Source organism: Salvelinus sp. IW2-2015, unplaced genomic scaffold, assembly GCF_002910315.2.
Source record: "Salvelinus sp. IW2-2015 unplaced genomic scaffold, ASM291031v2 Un_scaffold5343, whole genome shotgun sequence".
Lineage (NCBI taxonomy): Eukaryota > Metazoa > Chordata > Actinopteri > Salmoniformes > Salmonidae > Salvelinus > Salvelinus sp. IW2-2015.
This window is the reverse complement of record NW_019946608.1, coordinates 9,319-21,255: the sequence shown is the minus strand read 5'-3', so window position 1 is coordinate 21,255 and position 11,937 is coordinate 9,319. Positions and strand designations below refer to the sequence as shown.

General features: G+C 41.8%; 1 protein-coding gene across 1 annotated transcript in view; it reads right to left on the bottom strand.

The window, feature by feature from the left end:
* The window catches only part of LOC112078167 (gamma-aminobutyric acid receptor subunit alpha-5-like), a gene marked incomplete at its 5' end in the record, with an annotated part of 13,681 nt that extends 1,964 nt beyond the window's left edge, over positions 1–11,717 (bottom strand). The window contains 3 exons of the mRNA XM_070441966.1: positions 6,791–7,147; positions 10,259–10,467; positions 11,468–11,717. Coding sequence (XP_070298067.1) covers positions 6,791–7,147; positions 10,259–10,467; positions 11,468–11,717 — 816 coding nt within the window. The remainder of the gene's footprint in view (positions 1–6,790; positions 7,148–10,258; positions 10,468–11,467) is intronic.
* Positions 11,718–11,937: the final 220 nt, after the last annotated feature.

Sequence of the window (11,937 nt, the reverse complement as noted above, 5' to 3'; positions counted from 1 at the left end):
ATTCTACTTGAGGTGTCCGTATAGAACCATAATCATATAGAGAATTGATTTGACTTGAGGTGTCACTGTATAGAACTTATAGAGAATGATTCTACTTGAGGTGTTCCTGTATAAAACCCATAGAACTTATAGAGAATGATTCTAACGTGAGGTGTCCTGTATAAACAGTAGAACCTATAGAGAATGATCTCTACTTGAGGGTCCTGTATAGAACCATAGAACTATAAGAGAATGATTCTACTTGAGTGTCCTGATAGAACTAAAAAGAACTATAGAGGAATGATTCTTACTTGAAGGGTCCTGTATAGAACTGATAGTATATAGAGAATGATACTACTTGAGGTGTCCTGAATAGAACTAATAGAACTATAGAGAATGATTCTACTTGAGGTGTCCTGTATAAACAGAAGATCTATAGAGAATTGATTCTTACTTCAGGTTCCTGTTATAGAAACTATAGAACTATAGAGAATGATTCTACTTGATAGGCTGTCCTGTATAGAACCATAGAACTATAGAGAATTATTCTACTTGAGGTGTCCTGTATAGAACCAGTAGAACTATAGAGAATGATTCTACTGAGGGTCCTGTATAGAACTATAGAACTATAGAGAATGATTCTACTTGAGGTGTCCTGTATAGAAAACATAGACCTGTAGAGAATGATTCTACTGCAGGTGTCCTGTATAGAACTATAGAACTTATAGAGAATGATTCTAAATTAGGTGTCCTGTAGTAGAACTATAGAGAATGATTCTACTTGAAGGTGTCCCTGTATAGAACTATAAACTATAGAGAATGATTCTAATTGAGTTACCTGATATAGAACTATAGAAACTTATAGAGAATGATTCTACTTAGGTGTCCTGTATAGAACTATAGAACTGTAGAGAAATCATTCTTACTTGAGGTGTCCTGTATTAAACAGTAGATCTATAGAGAATGATTCTACTTGATGTTCCTGTATAAAACTATAGAACTGTAGAGAATGATTTGACTTGAGGTGTCCTGTATAGGAACTATAGAACTCTGGTCAGAGCATCTTAGAACCTTGATTTCTTCTTAGAACTTTATGTAGAACTTTGATAATTCCAAACCCATTCTCTCTATTCACACACTATGGTGGTGTTGTCAATGGTATGTTTTATTTTGCATGCTAGAGGTTCGGCAAGAGAGCTGCGGAGACCATTGACAACAATAAACTGATCCAAATTACTGCTTTAAATGGAACATATTATGGAAAGTAAAGTAAGAAGCTGTTTTGATGTAGAAACAGACACACTCCCAGCTCTCTTCGACCCTTTCAAAGCACTTTGAGGAAGCAGTGTTTCGTATTATCGAGAAAGACTGTGCATTTCTAATGTTGGTTATTCAATGATGATTTTAATCACCTTCGTGTCCTTTAAATAGAGCCGATTCATATAAAATAACTAAAAAAGGTGAAAAAGAGAATTTATCCGTTTTATTTAGCTACAGAACTACTCTGTCTCTCCAGTACAGATACTTACACTAAAAAATGTGAGGAGAAAGATTCAGACATTTTTACTCCAAAAGCATAAAAAAAAACTATTTGTTCATAGAAGAATTGTATCATCATCATCATCATCATCATTTAATGCACATAGGAAGGAAAAAAACAAAATATCCAGAAGCCTGAAAGAGCATAAAATACAGTATGTAAAAAAGCATTCTGTTAGAGCTGCTAAGCGTGTAGCTATTCAACTAATCTCTCTTGTACGTCCCAAATACTCCTTATTCCCTACACAGAGCAATAACCTTGTACCAGAGCCGTATGGGACCAGGACTCCTTATTCCCGACATGCTCTGGTCAAAAGCAGAGCACTATATTAGAAAGTAGAGTTACTTGGAAAGCAGTCTCTCTTCAGTCAACCGAAGCTGTAACTCCGTGTTACTGTGTCTGCATGTAGTAGTTCATCCAAGCTAGGGTTGGTAAATTCATCTTTCACCAAATTCCCTGCATTTTTCAGAAATCACAGTTGACCGCTAAATAGTTAACCAAAAACTACCCAGACTATCTGCATTGACCCCTTTTTGCACTAACTTCGTTGACTCATCACATTTGCTGTACATTTCCTGAACATCTGCTCAGTACTGGTACCCTGTGTATATAGGCATTTATCATTGACTCAGTACTGGTACCCTGTGTATACAGCCAGGTTGTTACCTCATACCCCTGCCACATCAACTCTGTACTGTGTACCCTGTGTATACAGCCATGTTGTTACTCATACCCTGTACATCTACTCAGTACTGGTACCCTGTGTATATAACCATGTTATTACCTCATACCCCTGTACATCAACTCAGTACTGGTACCCTGTGTATTATAGCCATGTTATCACCTCATACCCTGCACATCTACTCAGTACTGGTACCCTGTGTATTATAACCATGTTATTACCTCATACCCCTGTACATCAACTCTGTACTGGTACCCTGTATGTATATAAGCAATGTTGTTAACTCATACCCTTGTACATTCAATTCTGTACTGTACCCTCCTGTGTATATAGCCATTGTTGTAACTCATCCCCTGTACATCAACTCTGTACTGGTACCCTGTGCATTGCCAAGTTGTACTCATTTTTAATTGTTATTATCTTTCTATTACTTTTCAATTTTCTCTCTGCATTATTCTAAAGGACCCGTCAGGGGAGCTATTTCACTGTCAGTCTACACCTGTTGTTTTTACGAATGCATGTGACAAAATACCATTTGATATTGATTTGATTTGGAAGATTTCCTAGAATCAGCAGGGATCAGGGAATCCTCCAACCGGGATTTCTGAAAAAAAAATGGGAATTTGGTGAAAGTTACGCAGTATTGTGCAAATCCAAGCTAACCGTTAGTAATTGAATAGAGCCTGGCCTGGCTAAAAGAAGCAGTTATATCACATACAAATGTCTTTCACAAGAGCAATCTACCAGTCCCTTCAGGATTTCACAGGATTTTTTTGTGTTATTTGGGGGCAAAAAAATACTTGATTTTTGATTCTGACAATTTTGCATGGCAATATGCGATGATTTTGTCAATTTCAGATCGCAGAACTGCGGAATCCTGCAGGGACTGATCGACAAGCATAAAAGCTGTTAACTATCACTTCACAGCTCAAATTCCAGTCTTCATTCAACAGAAAAAATGGCTATTTAGTTAAACAACAAAAAATGGTGCCGACAATTAGTAACACTGGCTTCTCAAAAGATATTGCAAGAAATGTCACTGCATTCGTGACGAATTACCAGTCCGAGGCCAAAATTGATCATGCTATTATCTTACATCTATCTAACAAGCTAAGTGGAGAGCCATGCTTAAGACCTAAGACACGCATTTCAGCCCAAATTATTAGTACACAGCCAAGGTGACGTCCCAAAATGCACCCTATTCCCTATACAGTGCACTATGTTTGACCAAGGTCCACAGGGTTCTGTCAATTATAGTGCACCATTAGATAATAGAGTGACATCTTGAGACGCAACCCAAGATTTTCAAAGATAAAATCAGGCATCATAGTATATAAAAAATTAATACAGTAGTCATATAGTATTACTGTATTCATAAAGTATTAATACAGTAGTCATACAGTATTAATACAGTAGTCATATAGTATTAATACAGTAGCCAATAAAGTATTAACACAGTATCATAAAGATAACACAGTAGTCATATAGTATTAATAGCAGTAGACATATAGTATTAATACAGTAGCCATAGAGTATTAACGCAGTAGTCATATAGTATTAATACAGTAGCCATAGAGTATTAACGCAGTATCATATAGTATTAATACAGCAGTCACGGGAGTATTAATACAGTGGGCATAGAGTATCAATACAGATGTCGTAGAGTATTGATACAGCGGCATATAGTATAATAGAGCGGCCGCTGGAGTATTAATACATACTCATATCGCATTTATGCAGTGTGCATATAGTATTAATACAGCAGTTGTGGAGTATTACTACAGTGGACATAGAGTATCAATACGGTAGTCATATAGTATTAATACAGCAGTTGTGGGTATTACTACAGTGGATATAGTGCACCAATACAATAGTCGTATAGTATTAATACAGCAACCATATTAGTATTAATGCAGCACGCATAGAGTATTAATACAAGGCGGTCATATAGTACTAAATACAGTATGCATTAGAGCATTAATACAGAAGTTGTAAAGTACTGATACAGTAGTCAATAAGTATTAATACCGGGGACACAGAGTATATAATACAGTGGGTCATAGAGTATCAATAAACAGTGATCATATAACATTAATACCCACGGGCATAGCGTATTAATACAGGGTTGGGAAGTATTAATACAGATAGTCATAGAGTATTAATACAGTAGTCACATAGTATTAATACAGTTGGTCATAGAAGTATTAAACACAGTGGTCATAGAGTATTAATACAAGTAGTCATAGAGTATTAAACAGTAGTCATATAGTATTAATACAGTAGTCAATATAGTATTAATACAATAGTCATATAGTATTAATACAGTAGTCATATATTATTAATACAGTAGTCATATAGTATTAATTACAGTAGTCATATAGTATTAATACAGTAGTCATATAGTGTTAATACAGTAGTCACGGGAAGCTATTAATACAGTGGTCATAGATATTAATACAGTAGTCATATAGTATAATAAGCTATATTATACATGGTCATATAGTATTAATACAGTAGTCATATAGTATTAATACAAGTATATCACGTATTAGTGTTTAATACAGTAGTCATAGAGTAAGTACATTGTTTTGCATAGCCATTTGCCTCGCTGTCCTCTTTAGGCAACAGAACGCATCTGGACCTGTGTGGAAAAATGTGTAAATGCAAATGTTCCCGGTCAGAGTTACCTGTCCCAAATGGTACCCTGTTCCCTATAGGGCCCAGAGCCCTTTGGGTGCTGGTCAAAAGTAGTGCATTTAATAGAGAATAGAGGTACTATTTGGATGCAGCGTGTTGTGGCAGAAACGAATCATCGGTGATGACTATCTGGAGTTCTAGAAACAGGAGAGCAAAAAGGAGAGATACGTTTATGAAAGTAGAAGCTGTATTATCATACAGGTAGAACGAGTCAAGGCAAACATTGGGCAATACTATTCCCATAGAAATAATATCTGTAATATTGGGATTGCATCCGCAACACCAGGTCAAACGAACGGAAAGTACCCATACGTTTAACCAGTCATATGCCAGGGTTAGAGGCTCTAAACCCTTTCTAGAAATTCTATTTCTATGGGCTATATCCATATTATAGCTCATATTATAGCTCTCATATATAGTTTGTGTTGAGATGAAAACAATAAGAGCATAACTCTCCTAGTAAACCATGATGAATAAGGGATTAAGAGATCTCTCCTAGAAACCATATGATTAGAACAAAAGGGATGAATTGCTTGGCATTGTGTTGATAGGATAGCAGTATGTGGGTCCAGTTTATGCAACAGTTATTCTATGTAGTGTAGTGGTGTAGTGTAGTGGTGTAGTATTGTAGTGGTATAGCGTGTATGTGTTATAGTGTAGTGGTTAGTGTAGTGGTTAGTGTAGTGGTATAGTGTAGTGGTTGTGTAGTGTAGTGATAGGTGTAGTGGTATAGTGTAGTGGTATAGATGTAGTGGTATAGTGTAGTTTGGTATAGTGTAGGGTGATAGTGTAGTGGTATTAGGTAGTGAGTTATAGTGTAGTGGTATAGTGAGTGGTGTAGTGTAGTGGTTAGTGTTAGTGGTTGTAGTGTATCGTATAGTGTAGCTGGTATAGTGTAGTGGTATAGTGTAGTGGTTAGTGTAGTGGTATAGTGTAGTGGTATAGTGTAGTGGTATAGTTAGTGGAAAGTTAGGGTGTAGTGTAGTTGTATAGTGTAGTGGTATAGTGTAGTGTATTAGGTGTTTTAGTGTAGTGGTTAGTAGTGGTTAGTGTAGTGGTATAGTGTAGTGGTTAGTGAGTGTGTAGTGTAGTGTTGTAGTTAGTGTATAGTTAGTGTGTAGTGTGTGTAGTGTAGGTTATAGTGTAGTGCGTAGTGTAGTGGTGTAGTGTAGTGTAGTGGTGTATAGTGTAGTGGTTAATAGTTAGTGGTGTAAGTGTAGTGGTGATAGTGTAGTGGTTGTTATAGTGTAGTGGTATAGTGTAGTGGAGTAGTGTAGTGGTATAGTGTAGTGGTATAGTGTAGTTATAGTGTAGTGGTATAGTGTAGTGGTATAGTGTAGTGGTATAGTGTAGTGGTATAGTGTAGTGTTGTATAGTGTAGGTGGGTAGTGTAGTGTTGTAGTGTAAGTTAATGTATAGTGTGTGTATAGTGTAGTGTATAGTGTATGTATAGGTAAGTGGTATAGTGTAGTGTATTAGTGTAGTGTGTAGTTGTAGAGGTGTAGTGTAGTGGTTGTAGTTGTAGTGGTTATAGTGTAGTGGTAGTGTAGTGTATAGTGTAGTGGTATAGTGTAGTGGTATAGTGTAGTTGGTATAGTGTAGTGTATAGTGTATGGTATAGTGTAGGGGTGGGTGAGGTGAGACAGGAGCCTCAATGCCACAAATGGCACCCTATTCCCTATATATAATAAAATGCCCTACTTGTAACCAGAGCCCTAACCCTAACCTTAACCCTAACCCTAACCTTAAACCTAACCTTAACCCTAACCTTAACCTTAACTCTTAACCCTAACCTTAACCAACCCTAACCCTGACTTAACCCTAACTCAAACCCTAACCTTAACCCTAACCTTAACTCTAAACCTTAACCTGTTATGTGCTCTGATCAAAACGTAATGCCACTCCATAGGTAACAGGGGACCTTTAAGACCACTTCCCTGGCCTTCTCCTTCTATGTATAGGGGTTCACAGCTCCTTTGATCACTGGTTCCCTGTTGAGGTACGTAGCCCAGTAAACCAGGTTGAATGTCCCAAACAGAACAGGAAACACTATACGGGACATCTTGTCGATCTTGCTGACGCTGTTGTAAGTCTTTTGGGGTCGGGTTCTTGACCTCAGCCAGTTTCAGCTGGATGTCTGCGCTGTTGGAGATGGTGGAGACGGCGTTGTCCTTAGTCAGGTTGGGAGTGTAGTTGACCCCGGCTGAACAGGTGTTGTTAGGCTGCTTGGACAGAGTCATGGGGTTTTTCTGGCCAGGAGAAGAACAACAAAAGGAAAACATTGTTTCAGTATTTCATTCTAAATTCACATGATAACATTGGATTCAACTGAAATTGAGGAAACATCTTGGCACTGAATACAACTTTCCCGTAGTAAGCTAAAGACTATAGTAACAGTAGTAAAGGAAGAAAAATAAATAGGCATTCTAGACTGACGTTGGGTCTTCAGTGAAAACATTGGAAGCAATTTATTAAAAGATGAATTGGCTGTAAAACAACATCAGGGGATCAATAGTATCAACAGTAGTACAGCGGAACTAGTAAAGGTATCAATAGTGTCATGACTGGCCTGCGAGGATCAGCTCTACAGAGATATCTCTACCACCTAGTAAAGGGATCAATAGTGTCATGACTGYCCTGTGAGGATCAGCTCTACAGAGATATCTCTACCTCCCGCAGAGTGGGAGAGGTACGGAGGGGGGTTATGACACCTTTACGCCCATCGTAGATGTTAAGGCAGCAGACTAATCCTTTTTTCCTTTAGTGTTAGGGATTGGAATGTCTGTGTGTGCCGTATGGAGAGTCTACCTTAGAACTGTAACATGCATTAAATGGACTTTAGGACAATAGATTTGATCAGCCAAATGATGGGCATAATGATGGATGGAATATGAAAATGTAATGTCTATTTTATGATGTTATTAAAAGTTAAATGAGGACGTTATAATGTACATATGATTTTTTTTTTTATTCTTCACGTTGTGTAGAAAATATCCAGATCAAAGAGAATGTTTCTTGTGACGATGAGCCTGTGATTTTAGTTGTCTAATGAGACCGTAGTAAACGGTGATTCCTTGCCTCGTAACTAGCTACGCTCCAGGGAACCCAGAGAGCGTGTCATGAAGACAGAAACTCCCCCTTTCTACCCTAGGGTATAAAACATGTGAGTTAAGAATTTACATATCAGACTAGAGGACAAAGCGCTGCAGCTGAGGTCCACGAGTAGTCACTACCCCCAAACGCAACACAAGGTTGAAGACACATGAAACCTCTGAACAATTAAGGCTATGTTGGAGTATCTAACAAGGTGAATCATCAGTTATCTATACAGCTTCCATTCCCACGCTGGGGAACGAGTGCAAGGAAACAGACAACTAAGAGAAACGACATCGCGACATCTTGTGGACAATCAGAGACTTACACCTGAAGACGAAAGACCAGACCATCCGAAGATACCCAACAGAGATACTCAACGAAGACCTTCAACATGTAAATACATGCATTATAATACTTCTTACCCATAAGAGTGGCAGMTTGGGGCAAGGTGTTAGGGCTAAACTAAGCGTAGTTTACAAATGTATACAAGTGTTGCCTTCCTCTCTCTCTTTAAATGTCCATCTTGTGTAACACGTGTCCTATTGTGTTGGTCCGCTAGGGACCTGTTGTCATTGTATTAAGTTCCAACCAATAACCTAGTCCAAGACTGTGTGTGTATGTGTATCTTATGTCTGGCAGAGCCTGGACCCTAGCAGAGTCTGGACCTTGGTAGAGCCTGGAGACTGGCAGAGCCTGGACCCTAGCAGAGTCTGGAAACTGGCAGAGCCTGGACCCTGGCAGAGCCTGGAGACTGGCAGAGCCTGGACCCTAGCAGAGTCTGGAGACTGGCAGAGCCTGGACCCTGGCAGAGCCTGGACACTGGCGGAGCCAGGAGACCTTAGGCGAGCCTGACCCTGCGTCTGAGCGGAGAGCCTGGACCCTGCAGAGCCTTGTGACGACTGGCAGAGCCTGGAGACTAGGCAGAGCCTGGGACCCTAGCACTGCTGCGAGAGCCTGGAGACTGGCAGAGCCTGGAGACTGCAGAGCCTGGAAGCCCTGCTAGAGCCTGGAGGACTGGCAGAGCCTTGGAGACTGGCAGAGCACTGGAACGCCTGCAGCAGCATGACGACCGACCTGGATGACTGTGCAGAGGAAGGACCTGCGGCCGAGACTGGCAGAGGCTGGCCTACCTGCAGATGGTACACGCTGGACCATGCTAGACCACTTGCAGAGCCTGGGGACTGGCCAGGAGCCTGGAGACTGTGGAGAACTGGAGAGTGAGACTGGCAGAGCCTGGAGAACCCTAGTGCCAGAGCCTCGGAAGACTGGCAAGAGCCTGGACGCCTGGCAAGCCTGGAACTGACAGAGCTTTGGGCAAAGAGTGAGATTGGGCAGAGCCTGGACCTGGCAGGGCCTGGACCTAGCAGAGCCTGGAGACTGGCAAAGCTCAGTGGAGGCTGGACCCTGCAGAGCGCTTCGACTGGCCAGAGCCTGGACCAGCAGCTGAGCGAGCCTGGACCTTAGCAGAAGCTGACCTGGAAGCGTAGAGCCTGGTGGCAGAGCCATTGTGAGGAACTGGCAAGCCTGGACCTGGCAAGAGCATGGACCCTGCACGAGCCTGGAGGACTGGCAGACCTTGGAGAACTTGGCAGGAGCGATGGAGACCAGGGCAGAAGCCTGGAGACCCGGCAAAGCCTAGAGTGATGTGGCAGACCTGGACCCTGGCAGGGTCTGGAACCTAGGCAGACCGACTGGCAAAGACGCTGGCAGAAGTCTGCGAGAACTTGGCAAGCAGCGCTGGCATGGACTGCAAGCACTGGGAGACTGCAGAGCCTAGGAGTTTGCCAGACAGCCTGCGACGCCTGCAGGGCTTGGACCCTGGAAGGGCGACGCCAAGCACCAGGTGCGAGACTGGCAGAGAGCCGTGGACCCTGCAAAGAGCTCTGAGAGACCTGCCAGAGACCCTGGAGCGACTGGCCAGAGCCTGGAGACTGGCACGGCTTGAGCTGTGACCTATTGACAGTCATACACACAATCACGCACGCCATGCGACACACGCACTAGTGCAGCGTGGAAGCTTAAAACAAACCCACCCAACCACCCACACAGCACGCATCACATCGAACAGCACACTACACACGACACACACACACCACCAAACACACACACAACACACACACACGCCACCGCACACACAGCACACACACACCACACCACACACACACACAACACAGGTCAAACAAGCACACACACGCACACACACAGACAATACACCACAGCACAAGAGTCACAACACACACACACACACACAAATACACACACACCTTGCGTGTGTCCTCCATGGCTTTCTTCCCATCCCAGGCCCAGCTCCTCTTGGTGAAGTAGTTGACGGTAGCGAACTCGATGAGAGCAGAGAAGACGAAGGCATAACAGACTGCTATGAACCAGTCCATGGCTGTGGCATACGCCACCTTGGGCAGAGAGTTACGGGCACTGATGCTAAGAGTGGTCATGGTCAGCACGGTGGTCACACCTATGAAGAGAGATGATGAAGGAGAAACATAATGCAGAGAAGAAGAAACCAAGGCTGGTTTCAAGCATTTTCTCTGTCCGCGAGGYGATCTTTTCCCATTGTTTCCGTAACTCTCTGGCCCAAGGTGGCGTATGCAACGCAGAGAGATGGGAGACACTTAGAAAAACAGAGAGAAACAGGAAGAAACAGACAAATAGAAACAGAAATGTTGGGCAGCTACTGACCAAAAAAGATGTCATGAAAAATGAAAACAATTCAATTTAAAAAATGTATTTAAAAAAAAATATTWAAAAAATGTATTTTTAAAATTATTATTATTTTAATTTTATTTTAATTTAACCTTTATTTAACTAGGCAAGTCAGTTAAGAACAAATTCTTATTTACAATGACGGCCAAACCCGGACGAAGCTGGGCCAATTGTGCGCCGCCCTATGGGACTCCCAATCACGGCTGGTTGTGATACAGCCTGAACATGTATTATTAAAACAACGGGATTAAAGGACAAACAGGTACCACATTACCACAATACAAAACAACTCAATCAAGCCTGATAGTACTGTCAGTATAAAAGCAAAGCTTTCCTTCATATGATAAAAACAAGATTGAAAAGGTAGTGGAATGGGGTAATGTCTTAGTGTGGGTTGGGAAGAATGCAATTAAAAAACCTTGTATGTGGTACAACTCACATTAGTGTCGGAGCACCTCCACTAAGAGTATGAATTAGGTTGTTTGGGGAAGGTTTGAATCACAAGCAACTTGCCAACACATTGTTGGAAGTACAACACACCAACGTAACTAGTGCAGTAGATCAAAACTGTATGGTAGAAAACCTCAGTAGAGCATTGGGTGAAAAAGCATTGTGGAAAATGCATTGTGGTGCTCATGGGAATTTCATTTCGTTTTTGCCTTCAGAAAACTGTCACACTACTGACCGAAGACAGTCCTGGCGGGTACAGACTCATAGAGATGCAATATAATTATGTTGGTCACACTACTGACCGAAGACAGTCCTGGCGGGGACAGACTCGCGGTTGAGCCAGAAGGACACCTGGGAGAGGATGACGGTCATGAAGCAGGGCATGTAGGTCTGGATGACGAAATAGCCAATCTTCCTCTTCAGATAGAAGTGACACATCATCACTGTGTACTGACCTGCAGGGGCCACAGACAGACGGACACAGGGAGGGAGAATGTAGGGAGATTGGGGGGAGAATGGAGGGAGAAGGAGAATGGAGGGAGAATGGAAGGATTATGGAGGGAAATAGAGGGAGAATGGAAAGAGAATGGAGAGAGAATGGAGGGAGAATGAGGTGAGAATGGAGGGAGAATGGAGGGACAAATGGAAGGAGAATGAAGGGAGAAATGGAGAGAGCATGGAGGGAGAATCGACGGAGAGGAATGGAGGGAGAAATGAGGAGAGTAATGGAGGGAAGAATGAGGAGAGGAATGGAGGGAGAATGGAGGAGGGA